At 64.9% G+C, this 19,649-nt stretch overlaps 5 protein-coding genes across 5 annotated transcripts in view; 4 read left to right on the forward strand and 1 right to left on the reverse strand.

The window, feature by feature from the left end:
• Window positions 1-2,561: 2,561 nt before the first annotated feature.
• EMIHUDRAFT_444208 (hypothetical protein) lies at window positions 2,562-3,699 on the forward strand (the record flags this gene model as incomplete). Its single annotated transcript, XM_005775608.1, has 3 exons — window positions 2,562-2,825; window positions 2,984-3,118; window positions 3,209-3,699. Coding segments are annotated over 2 exons (354 nt in total), but the record flags the coding sequence as incomplete, so codon positions are not given.
• Window positions 3,700-5,206: 1,507 nt separating this feature from the next.
• On the reverse strand, window positions 5,207-7,839 carry EMIHUDRAFT_116572 (hypothetical protein; the record flags this gene model as incomplete). The annotated part of the gene is made up of 2 exons (XM_005775609.1): window positions 5,207-6,949; window positions 7,165-7,839. The coding sequence occupies 2 exons, from the start codon at window positions 7,837-7,839 to the stop codon at window positions 5,207-5,209; spliced, it is 2,418 nt and encodes an 805-aa protein (XP_005775666.1).
• Window positions 7,840-9,750: 1,911 nt separating this feature from the next.
• On the forward strand, window positions 9,751-10,848 carry EMIHUDRAFT_239943 (hypothetical protein; the record flags this gene model as incomplete). Its single annotated transcript, XM_005775610.1, has 3 exons — window positions 9,751-9,829; window positions 9,962-10,128; window positions 10,513-10,848. 3 exons carry the CDS (start codon window positions 9,751-9,753, stop codon window positions 10,846-10,848), a joined length of 582 nt encoding a protein of 193 aa, XP_005775667.1.
• A 340-nt stretch (window positions 10,849-11,188) lies between these two features.
• On the forward strand, window positions 11,189-12,955 carry EMIHUDRAFT_239944 (hypothetical protein; the record flags this gene model as incomplete). The annotated part of the gene is made up of 7 exons (XM_005775611.1): window positions 11,189-11,311; window positions 11,569-11,661; window positions 11,949-12,074; window positions 12,183-12,376; window positions 12,480-12,531; window positions 12,627-12,743; window positions 12,806-12,955. 7 exons carry the CDS (start codon window positions 11,189-11,191, stop codon window positions 12,953-12,955), a joined length of 855 nt encoding a protein of 284 aa, XP_005775668.1.
• A 6,030-nt stretch (window positions 12,956-18,985) lies between these two features.
• EMIHUDRAFT_368254 (hypothetical protein) overlaps window positions 18,986-19,649 on the forward strand; it is a gene marked incomplete at its 3' end in the record, with an annotated part of 2,563 nt that continues 1,899 nt past the window's right edge. The window contains exon 1 of the mRNA XM_005775612.1: window positions 18,986-19,317. Coding sequence (XP_005775669.1) covers window positions 18,998-19,317 — 320 coding nt within the window. The 5' untranslated portion in view covers window positions 18,986-18,997. The remainder of the gene's footprint in view (window positions 19,318-19,649) is intronic.

Consider the following 19,649-nt stretch of genomic DNA (forward strand, 5'->3'; position numbering starts at 1 on the left):
AGAACGAGATGGGATACATGAAATGAGGAGAAACTGATGGAGAGACGAACGGAAGAGAGGAATAAGATCTAAGTTAGCCGCGAAGGACAGTAGAGACAAGTATTGACGACGAGCAATAAACGCATTAAGAGAAAAAGATTAAGTCGAACGCTCCCACCTCCTCCTCCTTCCCCCCCTGCCGCCGCCTTTCCGTCACCTCCCTCGCCATCCTCTCCTTCACCGCCTCCCCCGAGGCGACTTCATTACGCGGTGCCTCGCAGCTGCGTATTCTCGTATTCTCTTCGAGTAAGGCGTCTCGCAGCTGCGTATTATTGTATTCTCGTCCAGTAGTGTGGGTACTGCGTGGGGGCGGTACGTATTCCCGTATCACGTATCACTAGCTCCGAGTAGAGGGGGCGTCCTTGCAGTTAAGGGGAAACCTGGTACGCGGGGCTAACCCTCAGAGAGTATTCTTTAGCTCCGAGTAGAGGGGGTGCGGTCTGCTGCTAGGGGGGCCCAAGGAAGCGCGAGGGAAAAATTCCGCCGCTGAGGGAAACCCGGAGCGCTGCCGACCTGCCGTACGCCCTCGGAGACCTGTGTTATGGCCCTGCGACCGCGCACCCCCCCACGGTCGAGGAAGAGGGTGCGTTCTGCAGTTAAGGGGTAACCCGGTACACGGAACTATCCCTCGGAGACGTGTTATGGCCCTGGGACCACGCACCCCCCCCCTTACCTAGCTCTTAGGGGTCAGGGCTCTCTCATCGTCGACTCGACATTGTACAGCTTCTCCTTGAACAAATCGAGTACCTCTTTGGGAAGGTCGTCGTCGCGTTGGATGCCGAGAACGGATTTGAGCGCGTCCACGTTGTGATGATACTGAGGAAACACCTCTCGCTGAGCGGCCATCACCAGGAGAAGGGTGCGCCACATGCGTTCGCCAAGTCGCCCGGCGACGCCAGTCGCGCTGTCGCGAGCACTTCTCTAATCAAATCGGAAACGTTCGTACGTCGTTTTTTATGTTCCTTTCGTTCGTTTGCGATATCGAGTGGGCTAAGCTCCCCCCCTTGGGATCGAAGCTTCCACGACCTCGTACCCAACATCCCAGGCGGGATCAGCGAGGGACTCTGCACCGGACACCGCCCGGGCACAGGCCCCCTACCCGTCGGACTACGCCTGGACCCCTCACAGAGCAGCCCACGCACAGGTCACACACACTCACACACACACACGGAGATTCCGGGCAAGAAGAAATCTTTTTCTGTGCGCGTTGCCGCCTCCTTCTAGGCCACGATGGTCGCTCCAGCTCAAATGCTGGGTAGCTCCATCCAGACGACCCCGGCCGCCATGAAGCAGGCGGTGCTCGACGCAGCCACTGGTGGCATGTCGCCGACATCGAAGGCAAAGTTCATCAAGTACCACTGCAGCGATTGCGGCGGCGACCTCATGGCTGGCGACGGCCCTGGCACTGACGTTACCGGCGCGTGGCGCAGCATGTCACGCAACAAGCACTGGACGAAGCAGAAGCTCGCCGAAGCGAGAGCCACATGGGTGCGGCCGAATGACGAGAAGACAGTCGTCACGGTGTGCACCGGAAGCAGGTGCCGCAAACCACTTCTCCCGACAGCGGAGCAGCTCGAGCGGATGCAAGAGCACAGTCTGACGATCAAGCAGGAGAGCGACGCGCGCGCGGCTGCGGCACGGCTCCCAGGCGACTTTGTCGATGCCGGCGACATCTTAGATCTGCTCAGGATGGGCATGTAGCGCCCAGAGACACGCGCGGAGCGCGCCGCTGCAGAACACGCGCGGAGCGCGCCGCTGCATGGGTAGGCGCGGAGCGCCGCCACTCGAGATTGGGCCTGTGGGTGGGCCGATTGGTTCCTAGCGTGTGAGTCAAACTCTTAATAGAAATCGCATCTAGCCCTCCACAACCCTCAAAATTTTCTTCGGGGCGCGCTCCGCGCGCGGCGCTCCGCGCCTACTCCTTGAGCGTCATAAGCACTGGTTCGCACATGTTCTGCAGCTTGGGCCCGCTGCTGACCTTCTCACTTCGACGCTCCGCGGCGGGGCCGCTTCGTGGCGGGCGCCTCCGGCTCTGCGGGCTCGCTGGGCTCGACCTTCATCGCCCGCGAGCCTCTCGTGCTCTTGCCCGCCGCGCCGCCTTGCCCGCCGCCGGCTTGCCCACCGCCGTCTTACCACCCGCCGCTTTCCCGCCCGCCGTCATGCTCGTCGCAGCCGAAACCGCATCTTCGACGTCGCCGCCGTCCTCGCCGCCGTCGCCACCAGCGCCGCCGCCCTCCTCAGCGCCGCCGTCCGCCGCCGCCTCCTCCGCCGCCGCCTCCTCCGCCTCCTCCGCCGGCGGCAGGGCGGGCATTTTGCACGCCGCCTCGAACCAAGGCCCGATGGGCGAAGGGGCGCGTATGACGCAGCGCCTCGCCTCGGCGTCGAGCCCTCCCCAGCGAGTCGCGTCGCGAGTTTCAAATTCTTTTTCGCACAACACTGGGCACGGGACTGGCGCGCACTGGAAATCGGGTCAAAATTCTTTTTCGGTTCCATGAAGGGGCGGAAGGAGCAGGCCGTCTTCTCTTCGTCGCTGCAGCCCCTTCACAGTGGCCCCCTTCACTCGTCGCTGCAGCAGCCACTCCCCCTCCCCAAGCACTGCCGATGCCAAAGGGCGGGTCGCGACAGCCGCGGCAGGTGTCCAGCCTTCCGACGCTGGCTGCGCTGACGCTCTTCACCGGCACGATGTTTGCCGTCCCGCTCCTCATTCACCGTCGGCACATGCGCCTGAACAACCAGACGCCGCTCGCGACGAGCGACAAGCCGCTCTCGGCGGCTCAGGCGAGCCGGCACGGCCCGCTGCCCTGACGTATCCCCTTCCAACTAACCGCCAGGGCCTTCACTACGCCGCCCTCCGCCAAAACCAGGTGAGACGAGGCGCCCTCTTGCTGTTCCGCACGGCCGCGCCTTGCTCTGCGTCGTGTGATGCTTCACACCTGAGGCCAATAGGCGCCTACCTCAACACGGGCTCCGGAGCTGCGGCGAGCACCGTGCGGAAGCGACACCCGAATCCCGAGACGTTGCGCTCCCACCGTAGGCTCAAAGGACGTGGGGCTGGACCCAGACTTTGACCCCAAAACAGGCGTGCGCTCTGCGCCCTCGCCCGCGCGGTGGGTGGCGCCGCTCCCCCTCCGCGCACGCCGCCGAAGCGGCGGGCCGGCTCCTGGAGTAGGTACGTACAAGGGCAGAAAGGCGCAGATCGCAGATGCGAGCGCGGGAGGCGATCAGGGCGGCGTCTGGAGCCGGTAGTGCGCGGGCGAGAAAGTGGGTGGCGCGCTGCCGTGCATGCCGCTGTGAGTTTGCCGCTCGAGACGGTCGGGAAGAGAGGCGACGACCGGCCGCACGCGGCGGCGTTCTCGAGCGTTCGCTGCGCGAGTGCCGCGACACCAATGACACCGCCCCTGTTTGTGTGGAGTGCGCCACGGGCTCGCGTTCACACTGTATATAGTGTATTACCGCACGTATATACCGAGTAGAGCCGGAGCGGGGAAGCAAACATACCGCCACAGTCTCCACTTGTTGTGGACTTTGCGTTTCGTCCACCCACATTGGGCCACAGCGCGAAAAAAAACTGAGTAAAACACACTGTGAAGGGCTCGTTCGCTTACCACCCACTGTGATTTTGTGTGAGCTCTGTGTCTTCCTTTGCCAACAACATACCTACAAACCGTACTCGAGTAAAGGGTGTGGATGCTGCGTTGACGGAAATCGGAGGACGCGACCCACTTTCGCCACTGACGGTCCCGCGCCTCGCCACTATGACGGCCACACGACCGCAGCTCGTGTGCGTGTGGCCATCTTTGTCCGGAGTGAAAAGTCCAACGCGCTCGTCGGTGACGGTGTCCTCCAACCTGCGCCACGCTCGGCGAACCTCGACAGCGCTTTCGGTGGCCCTGGGGTCTCGACGGGCCCCCGGGGGCGACGGGGGTGCTCTCCGGCCGCGGCGGCCGAAAACGGGGACCTCTATTACGGTCTATTAACGAAGTGATGCACTTGATGCAAGGGTGCCATTGTGCTCTACTACAAAAGTTGTGTAAGCTGCCCAAGTCTCAGACACTCAATCCTCAGCGGAGCTGAGTTCTGACGGTGTGAACACGAGCAACCGGAGTGACGACCGGGACCGGGCCGCACGCCGGGAGTGCCCCGACTAGCAGTGACGGGCGCGGATGAGTGAATGAGAGGTCGCTATCTGTGGGAGATGTGTTGTTAGAGACTAGGACTGCCTATCTCTTGCTGAAAGGAACCTCTCATTCGCTCGTCCGCACCCGTCACCGCTCACGGAGTGCTCCGCGTGCCGCACCGGCCGCCGCCGGCCGCCGGCCGCTTACGCGGTAACGGAACAGTGTTACTACTCCGCAACGTTGAGCTGGATCAAACTGAATAGTGCTCCTGAAAGCCCTCTCTCTGGGCTCTGCCACACAGTAGCAGCTCACGACTAGCAGCTGGTGTGGCTGTATTTGTAGCCATTTTTAGGCTTCAACTGGTCCCAAAATAGTAGCAACACCTCATGAAAATCAGTCAAAAAAGGCCCCAAAAAATCGGCGCCTGCGGCGGGCTACCTGGGGCTGCGCCCCAGACCCCCTTGACTGGGGGGACCCCCCGCGAGAGCACCCCCGTCGCCCCCGGGGGCCCGTCGAGACCCCAGGTCGGTGGCATGCAGCTCCTTGCGACAGAAGCCTGGAGAGCAGCTCCTCTGCTGCTCACACGCTCTGCACAGTTGACACAGCCTACTGTGCGGCTGCCACAGCTGTGACAGCGATGGGCTCGCCCTCACTGGCCCTCAGTCACTTGTGCTGCGGCTTGTGTGAGCGACACTGCTCGGCGACTGCCGGCACACTGTGAGACCGAGGGTATGAGGTAAAAGCACGCTACCAGCGCTTGATCACATCGGCCCCGAGGTCGGATCCATCTACTCTGTTGATGACAAGACTTGTCTACCGGCTGGAGCCGAGCAGGAGGGCCCGGCGACAACCCCCTGGTCAACTCACCCTCCACACCCCGTACACCGAGGAAACACTTCTATGATCTATCTTCTTGTGAGGACCAGTTGCGCAAGTAGTTGCGCGCGCAAGCCCCAACGCGATAACATACAGTCCTATACGGCGAGATATAGATATACGATATAGCAAATTGGAATGCAACAAAGCCGTACTCCGTTGGCACTTGGCTGTCAGCTCTCTCTCTTCCGCTGTCGACTGCCGTCGGCGGCGTCGCACACACCCACTGCGACGCGGCCGCCGTACGAGATGCTCCTGCCCGTGCCGCGGGCCGGGCGGTTGCGCTCCAGCGGCGCGGGCCGCACCGCCGCCGGCGCGCCGCGGCGCGTGCGCTGGGTGCCGATGCGGCCATGCAAGCAGGTCGCCCTCGCCACATGCGGCGGCGTGTTGGCAGCGTCCCACCCCCTTTTTGCGATTGCGAGGTGAAGCAGCATCACCTCGGAGCCGCCGTTGACGCGCAGCCCGCCCACGCCGTCGGCGCCGCGTGAGGCGCGCCACTCAAAGGTGTGTGCGCCGCACGGGCACCAGGCGCACGGGTCGACGCAGCTCTTGGCCTCCGCGAGAGGCAGCGCGACGCCCGCATCGCCCAGCCGCCCTTGCCGCACCAGCCGCTGCACCACGAAGGACATGCGCCAGTCGCTGCTGCCAGAGCCCCACCACTCGTCGAACTGCATCGGCCGCGGCTCCTGCAGGACGCGCCGCCACTTGCGCGACTCACGGAAGAGCTCTGTGGTGTTGTGCGCGATGCGCCAGGCCGTGAAGGGACCCCACGTGGCTGCGCCCCACGGGTTTGGCAGCAGCGGACACACAAACGAGCCGCGGGGCGGCGCGAGGGCGAGGTAGCGAGGCAGGTCGCCCCACAGGACATCGATGTCGCCCCACGCCCACCACGCCGCGCCCGCTAGCAACTCGGGCCACAGAGCCGCCATGAAGGGCTTGAGGTCCGTCACCTTGTTGCTGTGGTGGAGCAAACTCCCGGCCACCCTCGCCCTCGCCTCGGCCGCCAGAACGCTCGCATTCGCAGCCGCGCGGTCTGAGCTGTACATCACGCAACCCTTGCACTGGTAGCTCGGCGAGTCGTACGGCATGTCCACGCCCAGCTTCTCGCGCACCCGCCTGCGCACCTCGTCCCATTCCGCCGGCACAAAGCGCACGTTCGACGGCACCGAGACGTCCGGTGGAACCGACGCATCACCCACGATGAAGAACCGGACCAACTCGGCGTTGGGACCACCCATCGACGCGAGCGCAATCGGCAGCCACGGCGGCAGGGCTCCAAAGTACGGCACCAGCACCACCAACGTGCCGTACTTGGGTGGTGGTTCGTCCACTCCCTCATGTTCGAGCCGTGTCATGTGCCGCCTCCGCTGCTGCTGCGGTGGCTGCGGCTGCTGCCGCTGCAGTGGCGGCTGCTGCGGCTGCCCTCCCGCCGCCCGTGTGAGAAGGCGCTCGTGGACGATGGCATGGAGTTCGTCGCGCAAGCGAGGCCATGGCAGAGTGCCGTTGGCGTTCCACGCGTCTGCGAAATTCTTTTGCATCTGCTTCCAGTTCTGCGTCTGGTTGCTGCCCGAAGCTCGTTGGCCCGAAGTGGACGGCAGCACGATGCGCCGCACGCGAAAAGTCCTCTTGACGAGCCGCATGTACTGGTCCAGCCACACCCACGGCGCCTTCTCAAACCCGTGGTTGACCAGCTCGATCACTGCGCGGCCGGGGCGCATGTGCAGCGCGTTGATGCAATCGCCGCCGTGCATCGAGACAAAGACGTCCGTCTGCCGCATCTTGGCGACCACGGCGTGCAGCGACATTCCCGCGAGGGCGTGCGCCTCGCATCGCAGCGTCCAACCGCCAAGGAGCAAGCCGTCGCACGCAGCCACCACCTCGTTCAGGTTGAGGATGAATCGGCGCGCGTACCGTGCCTAGTACTAGCTGAGGAAAGTGGGAACACTTATCGTGCAGCGTATGCAGAGTGCCAGTTTGAGTGCAGGGATCTGCCACTGTATCGTGCAGCGTATGCAGAGTGCCAGTTTTGAGTGCAGGGATCTGCATTCAGCATCTAGGGGAACCGTGCCGCGAGCAGCACACGCAGCACGCCCGGCTCGGCCGAGACGGCGCTCGTTTTGAGCTGCGGCACCTTGAAGCCGAGCGCGGCATCGAGAGACGCCATGGCGAGCCACGCGGCACTTCCGCGCAACGAGCTGTGCGGGAGGATCTCGCACAGCCGCACGCTCTCGTAGCACGCGTCCTCGCACCGCAATGTGCGAGGCGACGTCCGCTCAAAGGTGCACACGCTACGTATCCGCTCGAGCCCCTCCACCGCATTAGTCCTCGCCAGCGCGCCCGAGCCGGTCGGCAGCCCCGAAAAGCCGAGTCGGTGCGGAAGCCGTCCCAACGAGAGCAGGTGCCCGAGAGGCAGCATCGTGTCGCGCCAAAAGTCGCCGTACGAAGGCTCAAAAACGGGCCAGATCATCGTGAGGCCTCCGGCCTCGCCACGCAGTATGGGTGACGGCGGCACCGCTCCGGCGCTCATGTTGTGGACGTCGCGCTGGAGGGGGCGCAACTTAAAGCTTTCGATGGGATCACGCATGAAGCGGCGCTCGGCGAGGACTTGGCGCACCTGCGATGACGCGTTCGGCCCGTACACGTCCAGCCGCCACGGTCGCTTGCGGCATCGAGCGGAGCACGTCGGCTGCGGCGTGGACAGCGTGAGGCACGCATTGTGCAGCATCGAGCACCGCCAAGTGTTGGGCACGTAGGACGGCACCGGGTTCTTGTGGTGCAGCACCAATGGCTGCGTGCGGTCGGCCATGGTGAGTCAGCGTGAGGCTGTGGACGAAGGAGCACAGCCGCGCTGTGAAGATTCGCCGGGCCTGGAGACAGCACCCCGAAACGATTGGCTAGAAGAATGCGAGAAGAGCTGAGCCAGAAGCTGTCGCGCGAGTCCAAGTCAGATCCGCGCGCGAGGGACGATCGTAAGTTTCGTTCCCCGTGTGAACTTCCGCCCTGGGAGGCAACCTTGGCGACTACGACCTCCTCAACCCCTCGTCGGCAGCGCGCCGCAAGCAGGTCCTCCTGGAGGAGGGCTGGCCTCGCGGCGAGTTGCCTTCCAAGGTGGGGTTGCGCGAGCACATGCAGGCTCGCCGCTGCGCTGCGGTCGGTATAAGGTGGGCCTGGCCTACCATGGCAATGCCGCTGAGACCGGTGAGTATTTGTACGACCCGAGCTACGCGCCGACGCTGGACATCGGACAAGTGGTCCACACGCTGAACAGAATGTTCAATCTCAATGTCCCACCCCCTTGCGCGCGGGCCTTCTAGGCGCCGCGGGTAGTCTCCCCCCATCCCCAGGGCCTCCAGGGCTCGCACCTCAACCTCTCATAGACCAGCGCAAAGCGCCATAACGTATATTCTTGTCAATAACAAGGTCTGTGAATCGTGCACTCGATGGTCTTCCCCGGCCCGTGCCGGGTACTCGTCCAGTCGATCTGACGTTTGGCTACACTAGTAGAGCCGTGGGCTCATTTCACTTTTTACTTATTTACAGAGCATCGCACCGCGCTCCTCATTTCATTTAGATCGCTTAGCAACACTCTAGCAACACTCTGTGTCTTAGCCGCTAGATGGTGCGGTGGGCTCCGTGCAGCTCCATCAGCTCACTCCGTTCGACTCGGCTCACGACTCGGCTCACAAAAAGCACCCGGCTCTGGTTTAGCCCCCAGCCCTACACTGACTGGACCCAGCGTCCCCGCGCAGCCTACACGATATACACGATGGCATGGTGCCCACCCTACACCCACCTCCCCGCGCGGAGCCGCTCCAACGCGACCGGTGCGCCCTGTCTGTGACCAACCAAAGCACCAAACTGAGGACTCTCTCTCCCCCCAAACACCAAACTGCCTCGAAAACTGCCCTTACCTACTACTTGAGCACTTGAGCACTGGGGATGTCGACATTCCTCGTGAGCCGGTCTGTTGTGTAGGGGCTTGTATTATAAACAAAGTGCAGGATTAACTTTCAGATTACCCGGTTTTGAGATCGCCTCGCAGATTACCCCGGCCAACGAAATTGCGCAATTTCCGTCAAACCAGTTTACCCAGTCTCCCACAATTCATGTTTCAGCTTACCCGGTCGCTAACATTTCTCATGTCAGATTCCCCGGTCGACCATTTCTCGTCCAGATCACCCGGCGATATTTGCCTCGCAGATCACCCGGTGCGGCGAAATGTCGTTTCCAGTACCCGGGTGGCGAAAACAAATTTCTTTTTCCAGATCACCCGGCAGTGGGATGCGCCGGCACAGATCCGCCCGTCCGCGTCCGGTAAGTTGAACCAACGACAAATACTCGACGGCCGCCGGGTAAACTGGACGAGAAATTTATTTGGTCGACCGGGTAATGAACGTTAGCGGCCGGGGTAAGCTGAAACACATGAATTGTGGGAGACTGGGTAAACTGGTTCGACGGAAATAAGCAGGAAAATATCGTTGCACGTTGGCCGGGGTAATCTGCGAGGCGAGTAAATGCCATGACCCATGTCCAAATCGCAAACATAAGAAATCCAAACACCCACACAGCCACGTGGCATATAGGTAGGAGAGAGAGAGAGCTTAAAGTGAAAGGAGGTCAGCACAACTAAAAAGGGAAACGGAGTTAAGAAAAAATCTCTTCAGCCTCGTGTCGTGAGCGAGCTCAGTCCAAATTCTTTTCAGGACTTCGTTTGCATATGACAACGTCGAAGGCACTCGGCAAGCGTCCGGTGTCGCAGCGGCCGTCGGCGTTTGACGTCCTGCTCAACCGCGCGCGTTGTGAACGTGCAACATCAAGCCCTGCCAGCGATCCCGCCCGGCGGCCTCCTTTCAGCGAGACGCGTGGTGACGGCTCACGGTTCATCGAGTGCCCGTGCTGCGGCGAACAGATCCACCGAGCCCTGATAGGCTCACACCTGGAGTGCTGCCCCGGGGGCGTGGCTGCCGCGCCGCCCTTCGCGGCGGCTGCCGCCGCATCGCAAAACAGCGCCGCCTCCTCAGTGGCGTCCGAGGTCGCGTGCCCCTCGTGCGGTTCCTACTTTCCGACCGAGGCCGCCGTCTTTGCGCACCTCGATGTCTGTCCGGGAGCACGCGAAGCAGAGGACGCGGACAGCTGCCGCGAGAGAGAGAGCGGCTGCGCCTCTTCCGGCGATTGTCAAGGTAGCTCGAGCGGCGATGGTGGGAGTACCGGCGGTGACCCTCGCGTCTCCTGCCCGGCGTGCGGCGTGTGCGTGCAGCTGTCGAAGCTGAACTCGCACCCCACTCAACCGCCGCGCCGCTAGAGTGGTGAGTCGCCTCTCCAGCCGCGGGCTTTTAATAGGCACCTCGACGAGTGCGCGGTGCGGATTACGCCACAAACGCCCCGGCCGCGGCCATCGCTGTCGCCTCCGCCGCCATCGCAGCCGCCGCCTGTACAAGCGGCGGCAGCGCAGCCGGAGTTGCCAGCGTGCGTCCAAGAGGAGCGCGAGGTGTGCGGGGAGAGCGAGGGGCCGGCCTCGGGCGGCGACGCCGTCGCCCTCTCGCAGCCGCCGACGCAGCTCGCGCCGAAGAGCATCGAAGCCCTCGCCGCCGAGCTCCGCTGCACCGTCTGTATGGACATCTTCGACGAGCCGACCTTCCTGCCGTGCGGCCACAACTTTTGCCTCGCCTGCATCACCGATTGCTTCCGCATCATGTCGCAGATGTGCTGCCCGCTCTGCAAGGCGCCCACGTGGCGGAGGCAGGTCACGGCAAACCACTCGCTCGCGAGCATCGTGGCCGCCTACCGGGCGATCGCAGACGCCCATCAAAGCTAGCCGCGCCGCATGATCACCAAGCAGGCCGCTCAGACGTCACCGGCTGGATGGAGAGCTCGTGGTCTTCTTTCTGCCAGTTTATGTGTCTCTGGGGCGCCCCCTCTGGGAACAACGTCTCATCCTCCCCGAGGCTCCCCTCCTGTCGCTCCCTATCCTGTCTCTCCATCATCTTTCTCACCGAACGGTCAGGCTGTGAGAGCAAGTTGTGCTGTTTAAATTCTTTCGCGCCTCTTCGCGCCTCCTAAAAATGGCGCGGCACAAAGTCTCATACATCGGCAAGGTACCTTTCAGGAGGTACCCGACAAAGGTCGTAGTTGGCACTCAACCTAACCACTTCGTCATGCACAAAAATGCCACGCCCGCGGATATCGAGGCGCACCCGAAGTTCGCTTCGCTCCAGAGCCGCTTCGCCTCGCAGGACCCGGAGTGGGAAATACTCCAGCGGCTCGGGCCGGCGCAGGCGGTGCTGGACGCGTCCGCCGCCGCCGCCGCGGGTGCGTCGGGCGGCGCAGCGGCCGCGGCGGCCGGCTCGGCGGGTGGCGGCGCGGCGGCCGGCTCGGCGGGTGGCGGCGCGGCGGCGGCGGGCAGCGCGTCGGCGGGCGGCGCGGCGGCGGCGGGCGGCGCGGCGGCGACGGGCGACGCGGCGGCGGCGGCGGTGGCGGCGGCGGCGGCGGCGAGAACGGCGGCACCGAGTTGTCTCGGTGAGCGGAGCGGCGGCAGGAGGAGGAGCAGCTCGCTGTTGAGCGCTTTGGAGCCTGGGACCCCATGCCACTGCGACCGGCGTGCCCGGGAACAGAGATCGCGCGCGCGCCGGTGCACCGCGCCGCGTTGATTCGCGACCACCGTCGGCCGCGGACGGCGGCGCTGCCCCTACCACCGCTGGGGCTACGCGCTCGACGGCCGGCCGCGACGCCCTCCTTTGATGACACGGCGGACGGCAGGCGGATTCCCGAGCACATACGCCAGAAGGCGCGCAGCGCCAAGCCGCACCTCCCTCGCAGCCTCGCCCGCCTTTCTTGCGGCCCTGCCTGTTCCGGTCCCACAAATGCGCCGCCCCGCCGCTCCGTTTACACGCACACACTGATCTGTTGCTCCCGCAGTTCTGCACCTCGCACGTCAAGGGCTTCGACAAGTCGCGCAACGGCCTCTTCCCCGTGAGGGCGGACTCGGCGCTCGGGCTCATCTTTGTCAACGTCAACGGCGAGTCCCGCCTCTGGCTCTGCCATGTCTCTGCCTGCCCCCGCCATGTCTCTGCCTGCCCCCGCCGCTCCTCTGGGCGTGCTTCCCACCCCGGCCTCTGCGGACCCTCCCGCCACCGCCCACCTCCAGGCGAGGCGCCTCCGCTCTCCGAGTGGCTGGGCGACCTGCTGCCCTCGCTCTCGGAGTACGAGAGCAGCTTTGGCGTGGGCACGCCCGGGCTCGTCCCGTACAAGCGCAAGCAGTACGACGTGCCCGCCAACTGGAAGCTCCTGGTCGAGAACTACCTCGAGTACTACCACCTGCCGGCGGTCCACCCGGACTCTGCAACGTGAGCGGCGTCGACGAGCACCCCGGCACCAAGGGAGGGGCATGTACATGTGCTTTGCCACGGAGCCTCTCTCGCGGGGGGGGACGCCCATCGACCCCGGCAGGATCCCTCCCTTTCCGACGCTCCGGCCGCGCCACCAGCGCATGGCGTACCACGTCGCCTCTTCCCCAACACCTTCTTCTCCCTCTACCCCGACTCGCTGTTTCGGGTCATCCTCTCACCGCACGGAGCGGGGCGCACCGTCGAGCAGGCGACGTTCCTCTCGCACCGCGCCGCCTTCGACGCGCCAGGCGGCGAGGCGGTCCTTGAGGACATGTTTCAGTTTTGGGACCTGATCAACACGCAGGACATCGACATCGTCAAGAATGTGCACCAGGGCACGAGCACCCCCCTCTACACCGGCGGCCGCTTCTCTCGTTCCGGTTCGAGGAGACGCTGCACCGCTTCCAGAACATGGTCATCGACAAGATGCTGGTCCACGAGCCGACGCGCTACCGCATCCCCGACGGCGACGTCGACTACCACGACCTGCTCGCAGCACCCGACCCGCTGCTCCCTGCGGCCGCATCCTCCGGCTAGGGGAGCGAGTGAAAATAGTACGAAACTCGTTTGGAGAATGCGAGCGAGACAGCGCGCCATAATTTACCTGTACACTTTTGTACGGCTTTACGTTTGTATCTCTCATCGACCTGAAACCCCCCCTCTGGATTTCCCCCTCCCGCCTTAGTTAACACGCGGGGCGCTGACCGGCCGCTGCACCGCTCCGCCCAAGGAGCTGTCGGAACCGCTCGGCGTGCCTCAAAGTGATTGACTCGAGCCGCACCCGCTCCCCCCTCGCGAAAGTGGCGAGGGCGTCGATGTCGCCTGCAACTGGAGAGCACGGGCGAGACGTCGGGGTCGAAGCGGCCGTGGGATAAGCCGCGTTGTTGTCGCCCTGCGGCTGCGGCTCCGACCCGCCGCCCCAATCGGCGGGCCCAGGAAAGATTCCGTACGTGGCGGAACAACCGACGGGGGACGAGCGCTGAGTCTCCGTTTCTGGTAGAGGCCCGGCCCCCTGCATTTGCCGCAATCGATGCTGCATCTCGCTGCACTCCTTGCGGTGCGCGGCCTCCCGCTCTTCCAAAGCCGCGAGGGCGGTCTGCCGCTCAAGCAGCGCGCGCTCGCGCTCGTCATTTGCTCTCTCCGCGGCGAGCTGCGCCCTCTCGAGCCGCAGCCACACCTCGGAGAGCGACGCCTCGGACGCGTCCCGCTGAGCCGCCGCCTCTGCCGCCGCAACCTCCGCCGCGCACCGCTGCTCAACGAGCGTCTCCGCATCTCGCTCTGCCTGGCGGTGGAGCCGCCTCGCCTACTCACAACACGACCCGCCTGCCGCAACCGAACGACGCGGCCGGAAAACGCGACCTCCGCGCCTCAGTCAGGGCGTCCAGAGCGGCTGTGGCCTCGCGGCCGGCAGCGGCAGCCTCGACCGCCGCATGCTGGCTCCGCCGCTCCACCTCCTCCTCTGCACGCTGCATCGCCCGCTCCGCCTCCTCCTCTGCACGCTGCATCGCCCCCTCACGCCGCCGCTGCAACCCCGCCGCCGCCTCCAACTCCCGTATCGCCTCGCCCTGCGCTTCGGCGGCTGAGTGCGCCGCCTGCGCCTGCGCCTCCGCCGCCACCTTGCTCGCGAGAGCGGAGTCAAGCAGCCGCACCAGCCTGCCGGTCCCGTGTGGGGCGTGGTGAGGATGAGTGAGCGGGCTGGCACGACAGCGAACGGCCGCGACGCCTCTCACGCTCGCTGCCAAACAGCCGCTCCTGGTCGAGAACCTCCTTGCGGAGGCACGCCTGTGCCACCCTGGCCTCCTCCACCTCGCGTGCAAGCCCGCGCAGCATGCCGACCGACGCCTACGCGGTGATGTCAGGGGCATTTCCTGGAGCTTTCCCGGGCATTTCCTCGAACTGTCCCGGATGTGAGCCGACGCCTATTTGGTGATGTCAGCCGCGCTGCACATCCTCGAACAGCGTCGGCATGTGTGGCGTCGCGGTCGAAAGGGCCTCTGCATCCCTCGCTCGCACGGCTGCGCGTCGTGCAGCCTCCTCATGCCTCGCCCGAGTCGACTCCGCCTGTTGAGGGCGGAGGGTCCGTGAATACCGGAGGGGCTTCTCCCCCCCGGTCGCGGCGGGCGGCTCTTCTGCTGCCTTCTGCGCCTGCGCCTCAGCCGCGAGCGCGCGGTCCCGCTCCTGTGCAAGGAGAAGCTTCACGCCCTCCCCCTCCGCGCATGACTTGCTCGGACCGCCCTGTGCCGCCAGAGATTCCCAGCCGCCCGGCGACTCCCCGGCGTCGCCGCGGCGGCGGGAAAACGGCTCTGGGGTCGCCGGCCCAGTGGGCACATAGGGAGAGTCAAGCCGCAGGAGGGCTCGAATCGCCTCCTCATGCCCGGCCCCTCCCGTCGAAGATCGAGACCGCGCCGCGTGCACGCGCGCCTGGATGCGCCACACGGCCGCTGCCCGCCGGCTGAGCCACTTTGCGGGCCTACGTGCTGAATACACCAGCATCAGGGCGGGAGTACGGTGTTGCGCAGTGTCTTCAGAGCACCGCGTGAATACAACGGGTAGGAATGCAGTGAATGCAGCTGAATACACCGGATTACACCGGAGTACGTGTCTCTCGAGTGCTGGTTGGGATACATGAACACGTATTCCGCTTCTTGGGCTGCGGGCCGTCGGGCGAGCGCCGAGAGAGCGTCGGAGAGCTTTCGCTCGCAAGCCCGCAACGCGTCTCTCTGCTCCGCATAGCCGTCGAGAAGCTCGCTGCGGTCCGCTTCGGCGCGGATCCGGAGCGACTCGGCGTCCGACTGCGCGCGCGCGGCGGCGCCTGCTCACACTCGGCTCGAAAGTCTGCAGAAAGCAGGAGGGTGGCACGGCCCGGTGCGCTCCGGCGGCTCTAGCGCCTGAGGGGTGCCGCAAAGGAGAAGTGCAGGATAGTTGGCGCAATGTGAGGGTGCCATGTGCATGTACCCATGGGCGCAGTGTGGAGGGGAGAAGGAACGCGCCCAAGTCTGCCGCCAAACGCACCAAACGGCCACGGACCAAAGCATCTAGTGCGCGCCGAGCTGCTGCTGTGACTCCTCGAGAGAGCGGGACAAGTCTCTACTTTGCGCCACCGCGTCACTCTCCGCTTGCACGAGTGCGGCTCTCGCCGCGTCGAGCCGCGAGCTGAGCGCGGACAGTTTCCCCTGCAGGGCCGCCTCGCGCTGCGACGCTGCCTACGGCCGCCCAAAGTGGCCAGCTGCTCCCTTCAGTGTCGGCGCCTCTTCCCTCGCACCCACCCTCTGACGTCAGGGCTCAGACTTTGGGGAGCGGCAATCGCTGGCACCTGCAGCTTGGTGCGGAGGGCGCTCTGCTGGCGGGCCGCCGCCGCGTGCTCCTTTAGGATCCTATTGCGGGCAGACCACTCCTCGCCACGCGGCCGAGAGGAGCCAGAGAGGCTGGCACGAGAGCCGCGCCTCACGCCGCCACGCTGCTGCAGCCCCAGCACCTTGCTGCTCTCCTCCAGCGCCGCCGTGAGCGCCGCCCGCTCCGACTCGCCGCGCCGGGTGATGTCGTCTAGCGCACGCTGCAGCCGCGCCCGGTCCGCCCGCAGCGCCTACTTCCGTGTCCCAAGTCAGAACTGTCGGCAGCGATTGGCTCCGGCTGGCGCGAACCTCTGTGGTTGTCGCATTCGTACTTGTCCCTTCCTCGCAGGCGCATCCCGCTTTATTGCCCAGCGCTCCACCAGCCAGCAGAGAGCAGGCGCCTGCGTTCGGCGAGGCACAACTCGTCCATGACTCCCGAGCCTGCTCCTGCGGCTCTCGCTCCCTTGCACTGAGTCGGAGGCGCGCGTCTCGAAGCGCACAGAGAGCCTCGCGCAGCCTCGACTCGGTTGCCGCCTGTTGCCTGCGCAGTTCGGCGCGGGCAGCCCGCTCCTCGCGGAGCGCCCGTTCGAGCTGCGCCTCACGGCGGCCCATGCGTGTCGGAGAGGGAAGCGATGGCTTCAGTTTGGTGACAGGCGCGCCTGCCTGATCTGGTGCATGCTGCGAGTTGGGCGCGGTGATGGGCTCGTGCGGGATCGCCGCCTCGTCCGCCTCGAGGATGCCTTGCAGCGCCGCCAACCGGCTCCGCTCCGCCATTCGCAGAAAAAAAATTCCAACGCGGACAATCACGGCGGTGATTGCGGCGCAGGTGGGGGGACGGGAAGTCCGTCGGCGTTGCCGGGGGCCCAAGGAAGCGCGAGGGAAAAATTCCGCCGCTGAGGGCGCTCGTGCGGCAATAGCCGGGTGGAGGGGGGAGCGTGCCGGACGGGGCGTCGTCGCGCCGTCCGATGGTCTGCTGCCCCGCGCAGCAACCGTTGGGCGACGACCCGGGGGCCAAAAACCCGGCGACGACGGCGCTCTGGATGGGGCGTGACCTCCTGCCTCCAACCTCCTTCCTTTTTGAGCAGGTGTGACGCCGCGCGAGCGACGCTCCGAGATCGCCCGAGATAGCGCGGCGCGGCCCCGAGATAGCCCGAGATAGCGCGAGATCGCCCGAGATCGCGCGGCGCGGCCCGGGGCGAGGTGGGTGGGTTGGGAGCGAGGGGGCGGAAGTGTTCAGTGCGGTAGATGGTAAGCTCGAGGCGCGTGAGCCGGACTTGTGAGCCGGACCACCCCCTCTTGTTCCCTGCGTTGTTGAGCCAGGACTCAACATACTCGGGCTGTTCATCCCAAACTGTCACTCCCCTTTCTCCCGGCCGAGGTGGGGCGCGCGCGGGGGCGGCGGGTGTGCGGCGGGTGTGCGGGATGTCTGTGGGCCCGAGAGCGATATGCCATGTCCGCCTTGCGTTTGGTTCATAACATCGAAGGCTAAGCTCAAAAAAAATTTACTCGGCTCAAAACCGCATAAAAGCCGACAAGTAACGTGTGAGTGTGTGTGTCACACCGACAAGTAACCCACCGCGCAGCGAATAACAGTGGCGGCGCCGTGATTTCTTACGCACAAACGAGGCAAGCATGCAAGCAGGCCGCCACCCACCCAGAAAAATCATTCAATCAACGCAACGCGCGCATTCAATCAAATGGGTTCCTCCCGGCCGGGGGGGGGGCAGCACCCTTGCAACCGAAAGACGGCGTGGCTCGAACGGGTGGGGGGGATACGAAATAGAGCTCGACAAGGAATTCTACAAGGAAGGGACGGCCCACTTGGTTCAACTGTAAGTTGCCGTCGGCGGCCTCGCCGAAGGCAAGCGCGATGCTCGACGCACCACCCGCCGCGCGGCGCGTCTCGCCGCGAGTCGTCCTCGGGGCGTTCGCGGCCGCCCTGCTGATCGCTGCTCCGGCCATGCGGCACACCGCGCTGATCACAGAGCGGGACGCAGACCAAATCCCACCGTCGGAGGGCGAGCCGTGGTGGATGGGATATGTCAGCACCGCGCAGGGCTGGCTCGGGGCCCTCGGGTCGATGCACGAGCCGGTTACCACCCTCCCGGCGAGCATCGCCCGCGCGGTGCTCCCTGCCCCCCCCGTCATCATCAGTAGCGATATCAACGATGGATACTACAAGGCGTTCCCGGGGACGGGTGGCGGCAACATGAAGCTCCTCTCTGTTGAGGATCGGAGCATGGAGGCGACCTTTGTCCCCGAGCCCAAAACGTACAACGAGGGGGAGATATTCATGCAGTGGTAAGCCTCCTTCCGGCCTCCCCGCACGAAAACCGGGGCCGGGGTCGGGCGAGGTGAGCCATGACGCGTCTCCACCAACCGCCCGTAGGTTTGCCCTGGAGGCGACTGCCGGCGGGGGCGGTGTCCTCAGCGGCACACCGCCTGTCTGCACTATGGAGGAGCAAGAGGAAGGATTTTTGTATCCCTCGTGCGATGGTGGTCACACGGAGGCTGACATGGGAGCTGGGATGCCCATGAAATTTATGTCTATGGCGCTCTGCACTTTGTTGTTTTTGCTCTGCGCTGCTTTGCGCAAAAGGTGGCTCAGTGGGAAAATCGTTGTCTCATGAGCCTAACAAAGCAGGATCGACTCTCGTGAGGGTGATTCGAGTCCCGAGTTCAAGGTCCTGAGGTGACTGGGGCGGGCAGGAGGGTGCGCCCTCCGAGAGGAGCTCCTGTTTTGTTAGGCTCATGAGAAAACGATTTTCCCACTGAGCCACCTTTTGCGCAAAAGGTGGCTCAGTGGGAAAATCGTTGTCTCATGAGCCTGACATCTACATCCTCCTCTACACCCTCCCTCAGTGAGGGGTATGGCCCCCACTCCTCGCGTGTGACGCTCGCAGAGGATTGTCCACCGAGCACCGTCCTCCCATACCTCCACTTCGCACCATCCGCCCGCGCCTCTTGAGCTGCCATCGTGGCTCTGTGGCCCCCCAAGAGACCTCACAGTTGTCTTGCCCCCCCCCCCCCCCCCCCGTTGACCGTTGTTGCCCTGAGCTCTCCGGTTTCCATCCATTCGAAGACCGGTGCCTCGCCTTGTGTGGGTGCGACCCATCGCCTGCCCTGCCCATTATCATTCATGCATGTCCATCCATTCCCAGGCAGGTCGCTTGTCGGTGCCTTCCGCCGTCGACTGAATTGGGAAAAGAAACCCGATTGCGTGCACGCGCACGGGGCTCTGCCTGCCATGGGCATCTCGCGCGACTCGCAGCACAAGCGGCGGCTGACGGGCGGCAAGAAGCCGCACCACCACAAGAAGCGCAAGCATGAGATGGGCCGCCAGATGGCGATGACCAAGATTGGCGCGAAGCGCATCCACCCTGTGCGCTGCCGCGGCGGCAACATGAAGTTCCGCGGCATCCGGCTGGACACGGGGAACTTCTCGTGGGGGTCGGAGGTGTGCACGCGGAAGACGCGCATCCTCGACGTCGTCTACAACGCCTCCAACAACGAGCTTGTGCGCACAAAGACGCTTGTCAAGAGCGCTGTGGTGCAGATTGACGCGACGTGCGGCCCGCCCCCCGCCCCCTTCCCCATGCCCCGCACGCCCCGCCGCGCTACCACCGCGCGCAGTGGCGCCGAGGCGAGGCCTGGTCGGCGGGTTGGCAAAGGGCTCCCGGCGGGCCGAGCGGGCGGCGGGGGCGCGTGCGGATCAAGGACAGATGGATGTTGGGAGGGGCAGATGGGGTGGGGACCTGCTTCCCCCCACCCGGGCAATTTGCGCCGCTGCTTGCGGATCCCACAAAGGGCGGGGGAGGGGGGGGGGGGGGGGGGCACAAAATTGGGCGGGTCTTTGGAAGCCCACCCCCCCGCAAAATCCCCGGGAAATCCCGGGAGGC

Source organism: Emiliania huxleyi, assembly GCF_000372725.1.
Source record: "Emiliania huxleyi CCMP1516 unplaced genomic scaffold EMIHUscaffold_299, whole genome shotgun sequence".
NCBI classification, from domain to species: Eukaryota; Haptophyta; order Isochrysidales; family Noelaerhabdaceae; genus Emiliania; species Emiliania huxleyi.